We start from the raw sequence: 15,751 nt of genomic DNA, 5'->3' as shown, positions 1-15,751 counted from the left end.
TGATGCTATATCTATATAGTAATTTTCACATTCCCCCCAAATATGTAAAACGATAGAAAATTAGAAATGTGCCAAACTATTTTGAAAACAAATGTCCAGTAGATGGCGCGCGCTCACGTGACGAGTGAACGAGGCTTTTGACTCTAGAACTTCCGCCCACCACGGTGCACGGCGCTAACTGACTGCTAATCTGTTTGCGATTGTCCCAGAAATGTTTTAATGAGCTTTTAAGGGGTGAGTGTTATACTTGTAGATCTTCGATTAGTAATGATATCCCTCATGTTTTTCAGCTATGGTCATTTTGGCGATAGTTACGAGTGTGTAGATGTATGGATGCTACATAGCTAGCTAGGCAATGAATTGAATTACGCCTGTTTGTATTATTATATATGCATTCCCCGAATCTGTAGAAAGCCAAGATGTCTTCAGACTTAAAGAAGAGAAAATCTAAGGTCGTCCGCAGTGAAGGGGGGACACCAGAAACGAAACGCGGACGTGCAGAAGGGGAGCAGCAGGTTTGTATTTGTAATGCACAAATGTGTCATATTAAGTGTATTTGTGCACTCTCTTACCCAGCAGTTGATCCAAACACATGGACGAAATCCTTTATCGTTGTTTAGGATGTTCGTGTTTATAATGAGGAGGTGGAGCTGGATAGTAGAGATCCTGAACAGGACTACGCTCAGTACAAAGAATCTTGTGAAAGCTTGTCTACACTCATGGCAGAGATCCAAGAGCTGAAAGCCAATGGAGCCAAAGAAGGGGTATGTAAGGCAGATGGTGATAATACTTTTGATTTGTTTCTCTACCTTGATTTTGAGGTCATAATTATAAACTTATTATCTCCTCTTATAGTCTTCTGAGGTTGAACAGAGACGCATGCAAAGCTGTATCCACTTTATGAACCTGAAGAAACTGAATCGACTTGCTCACATGCGACTTAAGCGAGGCAGAGACCAGACTCATGAGGTAATGTTTATAATGCAGCAGTAAAACGTAAACACAGACTTTGTTGTAATTCTAGATTTTGCTATTTTCTTTTTAAATGTTTCTTTCTACAGGCGAAACAGAAAGTAGATGTCCTTCACCTTCAGTTGCAGAATCTCCTTTATGAAGTTATGCATCTTCAGAAGGAGATAAGCAAGTGTTTAGAGTTCAAGTAAGAAAAGAGTTGCCTCAAATTAAAGTGTTTTCATATTTATTTCATGTACAATATATAACAATTGAAATGAATATGTTTGTATAGGTCTAAACATGAGGAGATTGATTTGGTGACTGAGGATGTGTTTTACAAAGAGGCTCCACCAGAAATTTCAAGGCCACACCTCACAAATAATGACCAGCATCAACTCACATTAGCACGCTTAGACTGGGAACTGGAGCAAAGGAAAAGGTATAGAAAAGCAACATGGATTCATACTTTGATACTTCATGGTTGGTGAAGATCTGAAAGATTTTATTTTGTCTAGACTGGCAGAGAAATACAAGGAATCACTAACCACAAAGGAGAAGATTCAAAAGAGCATTGAAGTGAAGAAGGAACATCTGGCAAGCTTACAACCAGGACTCAATGCCATTATGCAGGTCTTTTATAAAGCTATGATGCTATGCTTAACAATTTGATTTGAAAACATCCAAGTCACTATTCTAACTAACACATAATACATTGATTCTTTGATTGTTTTATAGCTTACTAATATATAGACCAATATTTGTTGAGTCCATGGATAAATTTAAGTGTTCTTTTTTTTGGTCATTTCATAGGCCTCTCTCCCAGTGCAGGAATTTCTGTCAATGCCTTTTGAGCAGACTCAGAAACAAACAGAGATTGCGCGGCACCTGCCTCCACCTCTCTATGTCCTCTTTGTCCAAGCCAATGCATATGGCCAAGCCTGTGGTGTGTTCTTCATGCATTATTATTACACTTCAGAAGAATCTAACTGCTTTAAACAGGTACTGTATTGGATTTTTTTGCTTTTCAGATAAGAGCCTTTCTGTGTCCATCAATGGGGATGTGGATGAGGCCAAAGCCCTTTCTAAGCCACCAGAAGATTCTCAAGGTATATTCTTCACAAGCTTGCTTTCAACACATTCCATCTTTAATCTCTTTTCTAAATGTACATCTGTGTGTTTTGTTAGATGATGAAAGTGATTCAGATGCAGAAGAGGAGCAGGAGAAAACTGTAAGTCTAGTTTTGTACTTGTAAACCTATTAGACCGCTTATTGTCAGACGATGTTATATTCTGGGAAAAATTGCTGGAAGGTGTTTTAGTGTGTCAATGTAGTGTTTTAGGTTCTTTATGTTCCATTTTTCTAACTTCCATTCTTATTGTTCATTCATTTTTAGAAGAGGAGAAGAGCCACTACCGGTGGTCAGCTAGAAGAGAAAAGACGCGAGATGCTGAAACGACATCCTCTCTCTGTTTGTGTCGATCTCAAGTGTAAAGGTACTACTTTGCTGGCATTGCAAAGATGCTGTAATTTCATGTTCTGTCTTTTTCCGTTTTGTTGACATTTGATCACAGGAAGCTGCGTGTGCTTGGGTTGTAGTTCCTGTCATATGAGTACAATATTGTAATGTGGTAATTGGACACTTCAGTGGATATGTAAAGGGACCATAAACATGACCTTCTAGTTACAACCATTCCATCTTAAGGGAAAAAGTGGCAGTTTACAAGAAGATCTGCAATGCAGGCGTAACTCTATCTAAAAGGGTAAAAAGAGGAGAGGGTGGGTTGTGGTCCGCAAGCAGTTAATTTGCAGACAAAGCATTTTAACCCAAGTCTTTTTATAACTTCTGCCTGTGTTTGTACTTCTTAGCCTCTGTCTTATCTTATTCCGCTTCTATTGCAGTCAGTTTAGTCCAATTGTTAAAGCAATTATTGAGCCTTGTATAGTTTCACTAACAAATTGCCTTTTGCATTCCTACTGGGAAAGGGCAATAGTTCATGTCTGATTATGTCCTGTGTGTCCAGTGAGTGTTGCTCTCAGGCAGCTGCACTCTTATTGCTGTGTAATGCTCTGCTAGCTGAAGTCTTCCCAGTGGGACATTCACTGCCTAAATCAATACAGAGCAGGCTACTATCATTTAAAGTAATGGAATGTTTTATTACTGTGTTATGTGTTTTGGTCTCCACAGATGGCAGTGTCCTTCATCTTTACTTTTTTTACCTGATGAATTTAAATATAATGACTGTAAAAACCAAGGTTACTACTCCCATAGACCTCAGCACAGCCATCAGTGCCGGGTACATGTCTATGTCTCTTTCTGTTGAAACCTTATTTTTTCAGAAATCACTGAAAGTAGTTATTTTCAACAGAGAGCTGCTGAGATCAGACACACTACTCAGCTGCCTCTATGTTGGGGACCAGGGTGGAGAAACGCCAAATCCAGCCAATCGTTACCAGTTTGACAAAGTCGGGTAAGTATCTGGATAAATAATCAAGAAGAATCAAGAGTTCTCATAACAATCTTTTGTTTTAGGATAGTTTCTTTTGTGGACTATGTTGATGAACTGGGCCATCCCTATATGTGGGTGCAAAATCTAGGTGGATTGCACTTTCCCAGTGACGGTTCAGAGGTATGGGATTTTGATCAAATTCTTAATTTAATTTATACACGTATATTAACAGTTGTACGCTTCTTGTTGACAGAGTGTGTGTGTGGGCAGCTCATTGAGTGCTAGCCACATGGAAGCCACCATGAAGCTTCTAAGGGCACGGGTCCAGTCTCGCTTGGCTTTGCAAAAACAGTTTGCATCTTTAGGTAACATCTTACAACGCACACATTTATAATTAATTGCATTTATCATAATTTTGTTTTTATCTCCCAGAACACAGTATTATTCCAGTTTCCAGTGAGTGTCAGAACCTCATTCCGGCAAAGATTATTACTCGTTTAGCTCGTTTGGACCACAATTACCTGCCAAGGACTATTTGGTATGTAGAGGGCTCATGAGATTTTAGGCTTTGACTTGAATTGGTTCTTAAATATAATTCTGATATTGTAATACAGGAACTTCCATTATATAAACATGTGACTGAAGCTGGCTTGGCAAAAGACACTGACCTGTACTTCATGGGTATAGTGAGAGGGGCACTGCTCGTCTCCATGCTGCTGTGGTGATGAGTCCTCGCTACCCAGAAACTGCCCCCACTCTTCTCTCTGTCGCTCAGCTGGAAGGGAGAGCGCACTGGACGCACTGATGATAACCTAAGAGTATGACTGGTCTTTTAAGATCACTATTACGCTTTTGTTTAGTTAACATTTTAATATGGTCCCATTCCCATTTCAGGCAATAGAAAGTGAGGTGAATATGTTCAAACATGAGCTGCAGGGCCCACGTCCGGGTTATCAGCTCTTCACCAACCAGATGGCTCGCCTATGCATGTGTCTGGATGTGTATTTGGAGACAGAGGGGCAAGATGATAGTGTGGAGGGGCCAAGAGAGTTTCCACGTGAAAAGATGTGCCTCCGGACTGTCAGGTACTAAAGGAAATGTGTGCTCCAATTGAATACTGCATTTCCTGCTTCTGAAGACTCGCTGACTTTTCATTTCAGGGGCCCCAATCGTCTGAAACCATTCAAGTACAATCATCCTCAAGGTTTCTTCAGCCATCGCTAAACTTCGCATAACTTCTATGTTTACCTTTGTTATTAATAGCATATAGAAAGTACCACTTTTAAGTCTTTGTACCTGAGAATAAATAGTTTTGACAACGCCTGTGTCATGTCCTAAGTTGTGGTTATTACATTTTTTCTATGAATATGTGCATGAGTGTGGAAGTGACAGAGGGTGTGTGCAGCTCCCCCCTCAGCCGCATTGCAGTGCACTTTAGCTCAGTGTGTGTTCTGCTGTGAGCAAATGAAATCAAAGCTTTTATATCTTTTCACTTTTATTGTTTCATATTGCATAATTCCAGCAGTTTATTGACAGTGTACTTTATCCTAGTATTGCAGATCAGAAATGTGTGGCAGCTCATCACCAGTCTGGAGAAGCTGCGTTAAAGTGCACATTAAGCAAATTCAAGTCTTTCCTGTGAGTGTTTTTAAATATAGTTTAAATATACATTTATCTTAATCTTTAGCTTACATTAGCTTGACATCTCTATGCATTAAAGCCCCAGTAAGAATGCACTTGTTCATTATTTGGGCAGTTCTCACATTGAAGTTACATTACTTTCATTCTGCATTCATTCACACATCAAAAGCTTTGGGGCTGTGCTAAGGCCATACTCTGGAGCGGGGAATTACTTGCCACATTTCTATTGCATACATAACCCTGACCATCAATTCAAGTCTATTGCTTGTCTAAACAACCATAGTCAGTCTTGTGCTATATACATTGCTTTGTCTCACCCTGTTGCACTAAATTACCACTTCTCTACATTATTACTTCTTGCTGACTGTGCTGGAGGATTTGGCTTTCTCATTCTTTGATGCTTCTTTACTCTCTTCCTTTTTTTACTTCTGTTTTCTTCTCTTCTTTCTTGGTTTCTGATTTTTCAGATTTCTGGTCTGGCATCTTCTCTGGTGTTTTCTTTGGTTCTGGCTTCTCAGGCTCTGGTTTAGCTGATTTCTGTGCATCCTCTTTGGTAGGTGCAGCGGGCTTCACAGATTCATCTTTTTTAGGCGTTGGTTCGACTTTGCCTTCTTTCTTATTGTCCCCCTTCTCTGCTTTGCTGTCAGTTTCCTTCTCTTGAGACTTCTTCTCTTCCTTGCCTGGTTGTTCGCTAGTCTTTTTGTCCTCCTTCACAGGTTTCTCATCATCTTTTTTCTCTTTATTTGGAGAGACTTTGGAGGCTACTTTCTCTGATTCAGGCTTTGGTTCATCTGCAGAAGGGGACTTCACTGCCGGAGATTTTGCCGGTGATTTGGGCAACGGGGATTTTTGTGGAGATTCAGGATTTTTTTCAGCAGGGAATTTTGTATCATCTTCTTGCTTCTCATTGTCATTTTCCTTGTCACTTTCAGCTTCCTTTTCATCCTGATCTTCCTCATCTTTGGTTTCATCTTCATCATCTTCTTCTTTGGTGTTTTCCTCATCTTCTTCATCTGCTTCTTCTGTCACCTCAGTAACCTGAGTCTCATCTGTCTGCTCTTCCACAATCACTCTATCAGAGATTTCCTCTCCTTTCACTTTGAAGAACCCTAAGAATCTACCCTCCGGATACGTATATGGCCCAGAAGAAAAGCGGGTTTCCTCTCCTTCAAGTAATTTTCTGGTGATAAAAAAAGACCATTAGACAGAGTGCAATTAATATTTTTTGTTTTTTTCTGCAGTTAAAGATTCAACCTGTAAGCAGCAATCTCAATATCCAGAGCCATCTTCACATTCAACAGTTCTTGGTAATCTTTCAGCTGGCTGGCCATCTCCCATTTTGTGCTCTGCAGCTCACGGTCCAACTGATTGATGGTCTCCTACAGCACATGAACGGGTTAGATTAGTTTGTTAGATTGTGTTGTTATTATTATGTACATAAACCTAATATAGTGTAAAGGTCTTGCCTGCAGTGAGTTGAGCTCACGTTGGTGCCTGTCTTCACTCTCCATACGCTGCCTCTCCAGGGATTCTTTGGTCCCACGTAGAGTCTCCAGCTCAATAGTGCGACTCTGTAGTTGACGCCGGTAGTCTGCTATCTCTTCCTGCGTCGCACGTATTGCACCCTGGTTAGACCGAGCAGCCTCGGACAGGTGTTCCATTCGCACTATAACAAATACAAAGCAGGTATGCATTGTGACTCACCACAATCCAGATCCAAGCATTAATATTAGGTGTGTGCACCAAAGTGGGCCCTGTCTTTCTAAATGACTTGAACCACAGACGGTCACAATGTGGTTTAACCATGGATCTATAATAAGATTTTATTATACCTTCATGGGTTTAACCTTGACACTATGTGCCAGTCTGACTCAGCGCACTCCTCTGGCAGGCACAAATGGGCCCCTCAGCTGATCATTCATAAAGGTCATTCCTCTGAGACTTATAGGCTCACTGCATACGTAACAATCACTGAAGGTATATGGCTGCCCTGTCTAGGAAACACCTTCAGTGATTTAGACACAGGTTGCTTACTATATCTATGCACATAGGGATGCAAATATTCTTGGCTCACAAGTCCTTGCCTGCCTCACGACCTTGCCCAAGCATAACGTGCTCAGTGGGTCACACAAACATCTTAAGGTGTTCTATGTTTTGTCAATCCATATAAATCAAAGTGATTGCAATTAGTAAAAAAGAGCACAACTATCTCATTGAAAGTAAATTGTGCCATTGCCAACAAATATAAAACCCTGAGAGGGGCAAGCTTTGTCGTTAAACGTTTAGCACCAAGAAGTGCAGTGGACTGAGGGATTTGGCCAAACTCATAATTCAGTGCTCACCTTTAAACCATTCTTCTGTGTGCATGGCACTGTTGGTCGCATGATTGTCCAGCTGTGCGCGGATCTCTCGCAGTGCGGTGGTAACGTCCGTCTTGAGCTCATCTGGCACGTCAAAGCTCACATGCGCGCCTTGAATCTGAGCCAGGAGTTCTTCAACTTCTTCCTCATGATTCTTCTTCAAAAAAGCCGACTCTTCTTCAAGCGCACGAAGCTTCTTGTCAAGTTCTAGGCGCGCAAGACTGCATTCCTCTGCGTACTTCTTCATGGCACGCGCGGCAGCCTCGAGCTCTTCACGGTTCCGCGCTTCATCTTCAAGCCTAGAGCGCACGTGCTGGATATCCTCCTCCAGGTGGTCCTGCTCCAGCACGGCGCGGGTATTCTCGCCGCAGAGCTGCTGTAGCAGTGCCCGGAGGTCCCCCAGCTCTCGCTCGTAGTGGTCACCCACAGTGGCGCGCCCGGTCTGGCTCTGACGCAGTGCCGCGGCCTCAGCTTCTAGATTGCGATTGTGCATCTCCAAGCTGCGCACCTTGTCTATGTATCCTGCAAAGCGGTCGTTAAGCGCCTGCAGGATTTCTTTCTCGCTTCTCCGGGTCATGTCTCCATTGAAAGCGTCCACACTGTCCACCGAGGGCGGCTGGCTGTACGTGAGGCGGCGGCGTTGCGAATGAAACCCACTAGAGGACACTGAGGTAGGGCGAGCCTTGCGGAAAGAGCTCGGGCTAAAGTAGTGATTCTCCATCGTGAAACTCATGTTGAGAGATCTGCAGAGAACTAACTGCAGAAAGAAAGGGAGCGCGCAGCTTTTATAGCAGGAGGTCAAAACTCACGAGTCAGCACCGGGAGCTGTCCACTTAAAGGCGCCGTTTACCTCAGGAAAAGTTTGGCCAGAAACGATCTACTTCTGTAAATAAACCTAAAATAAATCATTCCAAATTGTTTTTGGATATTCACATCAGATAAGCATACATGTTAGGCTAATATATATACCGTGACATTTCTTTATAGACTAAAAGACACCTATATGAAGTAAGTGATTAGTTAGTGAATAGTCTGTCTTCAACATTTCTTATTATTTATATTATTTCCTACTTTTATTAAGATACCTGAAATCAGCGCAAACAGTGTGTGGGTGTTCTTGTTCTGCTGATGCTTAGAGCCACTGCAGTGTGAGTTTGCAGATCCACACAAACTCCCCTGAGGCCACTGACAATCTCTCCCTCTCTTTCCCTTCCCCTCTTTATTCCTCAGTTCTCCATCCCTCCCTCATTCTCTCTTCCTCACCCTCCTTCCTTTTCCCACTTTTACTGTTTTGTGGTAGAAAAGAAATGTCAGAGGATGTACTGCCAAATATGTTCCAATAGACTGTATTGATGATCCGTTTGAGCCACAGTGATGACAAAGCATGTCTGAACAGGAATAGCACAGCACCTGAGGTCAATGGGTTTGTTCTGCAAACCTTACAGAAACGTCTATCCAGAGATCTGTCGAACTTCAGTCAGCTCTGCATTTCCCTGCATCAGCTCCTTCAGTGTTGTCTACTCTGTGACAGCCAGAGGACGACATGAGCCCCCAGTGTGACCTTCACTGTGACTATGATAGCTACACACATCGTACATAATACATATGACAACACAATATTGGCATTACTGCTTGTATTATTGTATCTACAGTATTAACAAGATGTAAAAGCATGACTTTACAATTGGTCAGATTTGGACGTCTTTTCCTGGGTGGTTATTGCAGATGGTAGGCTTTGTTACTTAGCCTACTTACTTTGTCTGAAATATACCAGCAATCTAAAATTATGAAATGTGTAAATTGCACATGTAAAATAGTACACTAACCTTTCTGGTGGAGGATGCTTATTGTGATTAGATGTTATTTGCAATGTAAAAACATAGTAAAATGCCCTCTCTAGAATATTCCACAGTATGGCATTTTACTTGCCTATTTCAGCAGGTGACGCCGCCACGTCAAGGGACTGGTCAGATCTGTGGAGAGGCGATGTTTTTCGATCTATTTTTAGCTATAAACACCCCTGTAATGCATTGAATGCAAGATAGATCAATTTGATCCACAGTGTTGATCACTTCAGGCAAAGCATTTACATCTCCATAGAAACAACAGATAACAGAATCTAACTGAAAACCTACCCCGTGCACCTGTAGTGCCCTGAAAGAAATTAACTGATCATTAATTGAAAAATAAAAAGTCTATACAACAGCATGTTAAACTAATAGATTAATAGCTATCTTTGTTAACTATCCTGTACAGTGAAAGTTCTTGACACTTCTTGATACTGTTTATAAGGACCCAAACAGAAAACAGCTGTGTGGCTTTAGATGAGAGATGGGGAAACATTGAGATGAAGGACTGGAAAATGGCACACGTCCTGACACATCAAAGAATGACACTGCATAAATATCAAGCCTTATCAAACACTTTATAATGACTACATTTTAAAGGCCTAAGTAAAGCATCAACACTAAAGCATGAATTAATTCCTGCTGAACATGTAGGCCTAGTTTATTGAGAATGAGAAAGAGTAACTACTTAATTAAGGGCTTAAGGTTAGGTTGAGGTGTTAATTTAGTAGTTACTAAGCCTGAATCTTATTTGCTAAACTATTTGCTCAATATGAATTAAGTCTTTGTCCATGTTGTTATTAGTAAATTTTAACGTGGTATCAATTTATTTGATAAAACATCATGTGTCCGTACGTTGTTTTAAGCCTATTGCAATTGTGAAATTAATAATTAATTTCTTTCATTTAGTTATTTGTCTTAATGTTTTGTCTCTCTCTAGAGATGCTGTGCGTAAAGGTTTGCTGTAATTGCCTGCTTTGTCCACCAGAGGACAACAGAGGCGCACAGACGGGCAGTAAAGAGAGTGAGTAAGTAGTCACTTCCTGTTGATTTTGAGGGAAAGTCAAAAGTTAACAAAAATACAATTAAATTCGTCAAAATGTACAAAGCGACGCCTTTGCTAGAGAAATGGATACAGGAAAACAACGATCTTGTAACTAAATGGAAGGTGGGCTCGGACTGAGTAAAAAAAGAAATCACTTTGGCTGTAGTAGTTGGATTCATGTAATATAATTTGTGTTGTCATTATGATTATGCAGACAGATGAAAATGTCCTGAGAAAAGACCAGAGAGAGTCAAATCTGAGATGCTTTTCTTTGGAGTTTAACAAACTTTTGAGTAAAATACAAGGTCGTTTTTTAAAATTACTAATGTTTGTTGAGCTGTTGTTTGTTGTACTATTGTTGTACAGTATTGTATTTATTAATCAGTGCCCTTAAAATGTGTACCATTTCCCCACACAGGAGCTCCACTTCTTGCAGGTGTCACTCAATTGGAGCTGACAGTGTTGTACAATGCTAGTGTATTTTGTATCGCTATGTCTGAGTTTTCTAAGGTGGAGCTGCTCATTACAAATGTCATGGATAAAGGTATGTGTATATTTCAATATACTTTCATAACTTTCCTTAACTAAAACATTTGTATTACCAGTTCTCCAGATATCAGGATGTAGACCTACCCCTGAGAGCTCTGATTATCTTTTATTTTGGAGAAAGGCTTTAGAAGAAGCCATAAAGCATACAGATTTGGAGCATGGCATTGGACAGCTGTTCTGTTTGCAGTGGGCAATATGGCTAGCCACACAGAAATACCATATTATCTGTGAAACTGAGGTATTTTAAAGTAATCCAGCCTTCTTGAATGCATCCACAGTATATACTCTATTGTCCTCTGCTTCATGTTATGCAGAAAGAGATATCATTGTTCATCTCAAACAAAAACAAAAAAGGAGAGCTGTCTGAGTCTTTGCTTTTGGTTTTGGAGCCAAAAGAGCTTATTGAGTTATTACATGTCTGCACCTTAATTGGGAAAGGTAAGCATTATTAATTCTTTTGAAGCAGGTTTTCTCATTCTTGCATCCATTTAACTTGGTTTAAGTATATTCTGTTTTAGGTGCAGAAAGATTCAAGGATGGTCAATATTTAGAGGCTTTGAGTGATATAGAGAAAGCCACCTCGTACACTGCTCCCAGAGGTGTAGTGGCCTACACACACCTTCTGTTGGGTTCTTGCTTTCTCCAAATGGTACTTAAGGCACTATATGTATTAATGTAATTGAGACCTTTTAATTAATGCTCAAATGTGTTTGTCACCAGAAACGTCCTCAGATGGCATTGACCTGTTTCCGGAGAGCACTGGAAACAGACGGTCACTGCGTCAGTGCGCTGTACCAGAGCATGCTCATCTACAGGCAACTAGGAAATAAACAAGCTGAGATCCAAGCTCTTGAGTTACTGCATTCTGTAAGTGTGTAATTTCTAATATTGTTTATATGTGCATATTGTAATTCTATGGTTTTGCTGTGCTGCAGATTTTAAACTTGACACACAGCTCAGAGTGTTTCACAGGAGATGGTCTGCTTATCTCCTCTGAGTTACTCCTCACCAACTTGTCTTTGAAGAATATCTTGGAAGTTCCCTCTCCTCTGACAGTCCTTCACAGTTTGGCTTTACAATGTGTCTGCCATGGAAGGTGAGAAGTGCAGTGTAGAATGTTGTTTTCTGTCAGAAACCTAAATATCTGCAGTCTTAATTACAAACAGATTTTTGTTGGGTACTATTATTTCAGGGTATCAGAGGGCGTGGAGCATTATCTGGACTTATTTGCTATTCTTCACACAGATGAACCTATTCCACATCATGTAAGTTGTTATGATTATGGGTCATCAAAAAGTTTCCAAGTACCGGTACTGTTTTTAATTAAAACATTAATTAATATTTTATATTTTTAAGATTAATATGGAGGTTCCTTTTCTTCCGCGTGTGACTGAGCTTTACCTTGAGGCTGGTGCTGCTATGCTTATGGTCCAGCGACTCGCCGATTGCATTGCACTGTGTGATGAAGTTGTTGGGACAACACTAGATCTGCTACCACAAAGATTGGTTTTGGAGGAGTTGAGTGTGGGGACCGAGCCCAGTGATCCTGTTGTTGACCAAGATGACAAAGGGGCTATGATCCTCTGCACTGGGGCGGCTAATCTCCTCAAGGGTCACTGCTACATATTTTTAAAGGACTGGAAACAAGCTACAACCCATTATACAAGGTTTGTTAGGTTTTTCTTTTTTTTAAATTCAATAATAGATTTTTTTATTGATTTTTTTTCTTACAGGTGTTTAGATCTGCTTTTAAGAGTGCGCTTTAAAATGAAAGGTAAGAATTTTATATCAAAAAGTTAAACCTCTTTGTCCTAGTTGATGCTTCATACATCCTCCAGTTGATTCACTATCCCTACCACAGGATGCCAGCCACAGATCCCCAGCACAGACATGGTTGACAAAGGGGGGTCAAAATTATTCACACTCCAGAGGCTAAAAGCATTTTCATTGGCTGGCCGAGGGATCTGTTTTACTCAGACTGATCGATTGAAAGAAGCTCTTAGAGACCTTCATCTCAGTTTGAATGCATTCCCAGGTACAGTTAATGCATTATGATATTGAATAGACTGATCTATTTTTGCTTTGGATATTGTATGTAGACATATGCGTGGAGAAAATAATTTTTTATGATCCAGTGTTAGTTTGAAATATTTAGCCAAATTTATTTTTACTTAAATTGTATTTGCTATTGCATGCATGCTGTCACAGAATGTCTAGGTGCTGGGTTATGGTGTGGGGAAGTACTGTGGAGACTGAAACGGAGACAGGAAGCTGCCAGCTGCTGGAAAAAGACATGGGGCTTTACCTCAGAATCTCCCAACGAGTATGAACACATTTTGCCTTCTCAGTAGAATAGCAAAAAAACCCAAAACAAAATATATTAAGAAAATAACATACTTAACCCTTGTGCCTTGTTGAAAAAATTAGTACACTGGGAGTGTTTCATACAAGTTGTGTTTTTAAACTGCCATGAAATCGTCAAATATTCTCAGAGGGGGTCTTTAAAATTACATATTGAGTTTTGTCGTAAAGACTGATGGAGGGACCAAAGATACAGACTCGGGAAACAGTTCAGTTTATTTGCATATACAGGAATGTGAATGAAGGTAGACAGAGCAGACAGTTGAGGGCGGTGTCGTAGGCAGTAGTCTTGGAGCAGGTCATGGGTCGCAGGGTCAGAGGCTGGGGTGTTCGTACTGGACATGGAGAGCTGGTTGGAGACGGAGATGCAGATAGTCTCCAAGGAGTGGGATCACGGTGGATACATGGATGAATAAACTGGAACATAACATAAAGGATGACCTGTAGAAATACTGGGAGATGACAAAAAAATACTGGATGGTAACAAGATGATCTGGCCCAGAGTGTCACGTCCTCAGTCCTTTAGTATTCGCAGGTGAAGGCTTGATTGCTTGATCAGAGGCAGGTGTGTGGAGGTGGTGCCAGAGTCTCCGCCCAGCTCCATGCTCAAACACAGAAAGGATGGGGAAAAAAGCACAGAACACACAAAAAAAGCTGATAATTCCATTGCAGAACTTTTTTTTTAACTCTCTGATCAGTGTGACTTGCCTATCAGTGTAGATGCTCAGTGGGAATATGGAAAATGTTATTTTGGTTTTGTGAAGGGGTTCGCTTCAAAATGACATATTGACTTGGTAAGCTACCAAAAAGGACCCCTTGACCGCTTTTGTTATATACATCATATAGTCATTTTGAATATTTTGAATATTTATTTTTTTTACGGTGACTGTGATCAGTGTGGATATTCAGTGTGGGGCTGGACTTTGGGGCATTTTTTGTTTTTATGCAAAGTGAATTTGAAAATTATACTTCGAGTGTTTTGTACTAATCATGTACAGTATTTCGTTTTTTAAACCTCCATAAAAGATTATTTTTTTAAATGTTTTTTTTCTCCTGAAGGGGTTCTCTGACCATTGACATATTGATTTCATACATTACCATAAATAATTAACCCTTTAGATGCAACTTTATGCCCAATACCACATACAGTAAATTCAAATTATATGTAAAAAAAAAAAAAAAAAAAAAAAAAAAGAATAAATAATTTTTAACTATATCAAAGTCACTGTGTTATGAGTGAAAATTAGTGGGAAGATTGATTTATTTTTTGTTTTTGCCTATTTTTAAAGGTGCAGTGTCTACAGAACTTCTCACGTTGCCAAAATTGGTCCGATCGGGATGAAATTCACATATGTCTAAAAACCTGTAAAACACACACCTGTGTGAATTTTCATGGCAATCAAATAACCACAGCCAAAGTCATCACCATAAATGTACTCTCAGATACACAAATTTCCCTCAACAAGGTACAAGGGTTAATGTGTTATTATGTGAGAATTATTGACTTGAACTTGACTGATCTCTTTACTGGTGATTGTGTTACTGTACTGTGCTTTTTCTTTTTTTCTGTAGAGGTGTTTGTGTATATTTAATGGAACCTCCAACCGATCATATGTTGAACCCCGTGGAGCTTCAACAAAGAATTGAAGATCTTGGATTTGAAGAAGACATAAATGGATAACATTTCTACTACTGTCCTATTAATGTGTATATTTTGTTTGCTGAACGATCAAATTCAATTAATTCTCTAGATTTGTAGAGATTGGTAATAAATCATTTTTATAACAATAATAGATAATTTCTTCAAAATCCCAACATAGTAGTCATATGTATTGATGGGTTTCACAGTATTATATACAGTCTATGCTTTTGAAGACCTCAAAATGTCTCTGATAACATTAAGATGAAAACCATGAGTACACTTGTGACTTAGTGTGTACAAAACTACAAAACTGCTTTTTACTATTAATAATAATACATCTGATTTTTATTGTGCTTTTTTGATGTTTTACAGTGCATTATTTATTCACTCCTTACTAAGCCTATTGTAGCCACAGCTGCCCTTAGGCAGACTGATGGAAGCGAGGCTGCCAACCTTGCTGCCCATCCGTGCCATTGGCCTCTCTGACCACTACCAATCTACTTGCACACACCACTTTCACACGAGGAAATGTGGGTGAAGTGCCTTGCCTGAGGACACAGTGGCAGATTTTGAAACTGGCGCCCCTCGGGGGCACCTGAAATTCCCAGCCGTCTCCCATCCAAAAACTAACCAGGCCCGGCCTCGCTTATCTTCTGAGATCTGACGAGATTATGCCTTGTCAAAGTTAACAAAAAACAGGAACGTCAACGCGGTGCACCCCAATTGGATGGTTGCAGTTTGTTGACAGGGTAAAATGGCCAATAATAATGTTTATGCAAATAGATTCTCTGCACTGCTTCGAGACTGGCTAAAAAAAATCATGACTTATCCCAGCGACGTGAGAGAGAAATGTGACTCATTGGCTGAAAAACGCAATGTGAAGACTCTGGCCAATCACAATGCA

At 40.2% G+C, this 15,751-nt stretch overlaps 3 protein-coding genes across 3 annotated transcripts; 2 read left to right on the top strand and 1 right to left on the bottom strand.

The window, feature by feature from the left end:
- Nucleotides 1–179: 179 nt before the first annotated feature.
- thoc5 (THO complex 5) lies at nucleotides 180–4,723 on the top strand. Its single transcript, XM_033972666.2, is given in 20 exon segments — nucleotides 180–234; nucleotides 411–515; nucleotides 621–764; nucleotides 856–969; nucleotides 1,062–1,159; nucleotides 1,247–1,393; nucleotides 1,470–1,584; nucleotides 1,765–1,897; nucleotides 1,983–2,060; nucleotides 2,140–2,183; nucleotides 2,349–2,448; nucleotides 3,141–3,249; nucleotides 3,322–3,423; nucleotides 3,486–3,582; nucleotides 3,656–3,767; nucleotides 3,835–4,086; nucleotides 4,089–4,141; nucleotides 4,143–4,220; nucleotides 4,297–4,487; nucleotides 4,563–4,723. Coding segments are annotated over 19 exon segments (2,127 nt in total). The 5' UTR covers nucleotides 180–234; nucleotides 411–419; the 3' UTR covers nucleotides 4,627–4,723.
- A 179-nt stretch (nucleotides 4,724–4,902) lies between these two features.
- Nucleotides 4,903–8,217, bottom strand: LOC117376254 (neurofilament medium polypeptide-like). The gene is made up of 4 exons (XM_033972667.2): nucleotides 7,386–8,217; nucleotides 6,510–6,709; nucleotides 6,298–6,422; nucleotides 4,903–6,223 (listed from the first exon to the last, which is right to left on the bottom strand). Exons 1-4 carry the CDS (start codon nucleotides 8,134–8,136, stop codon nucleotides 5,449–5,451), a joined length of 1,851 nt encoding a protein of 616 aa, XP_033828558.1. The 5' UTR covers nucleotides 8,137–8,217; the 3' UTR covers nucleotides 4,903–5,448.
- Nucleotides 8,218–10,270: 2,053 nt separating this feature from the next.
- fancg (FA complementation group G) lies at nucleotides 10,271–15,007 on the top strand. The gene is made up of 14 exons (XM_033972852.2): nucleotides 10,271–10,418; nucleotides 10,510–10,600; nucleotides 10,714–10,839; nucleotides 10,901–11,082; nucleotides 11,159–11,282; nucleotides 11,363–11,493; nucleotides 11,565–11,711; nucleotides 11,780–11,940; nucleotides 12,037–12,109; nucleotides 12,201–12,511; nucleotides 12,578–12,618; nucleotides 12,706–12,879; nucleotides 13,053–13,167; nucleotides 14,778–15,007. Exons 1-14 carry the CDS (start codon nucleotides 10,350–10,352, stop codon nucleotides 14,884–14,886), a joined length of 1,854 nt encoding a protein of 617 aa, XP_033828743.1. The 5' UTR covers nucleotides 10,271–10,349; the 3' UTR covers nucleotides 14,887–15,007.
- Nucleotides 15,008–15,751: the final 744 nt, after the last annotated feature.

The sequence above is a fragment of the Periophthalmus magnuspinnatus genome, chromosome 9, assembly GCF_009829125.3.
Source record: "Periophthalmus magnuspinnatus isolate fPerMag1 chromosome 9, fPerMag1.2.pri, whole genome shotgun sequence".
NCBI classification, from domain to species: domain Eukaryota; kingdom Metazoa; phylum Chordata; class Actinopteri; order Gobiiformes; family Gobiidae; genus Periophthalmus; species Periophthalmus magnuspinnatus.
The sequence above is the reverse complement of the archived record's forward strand: the minus strand, read 5'-3'. Positions and strand labels throughout refer to the sequence as shown.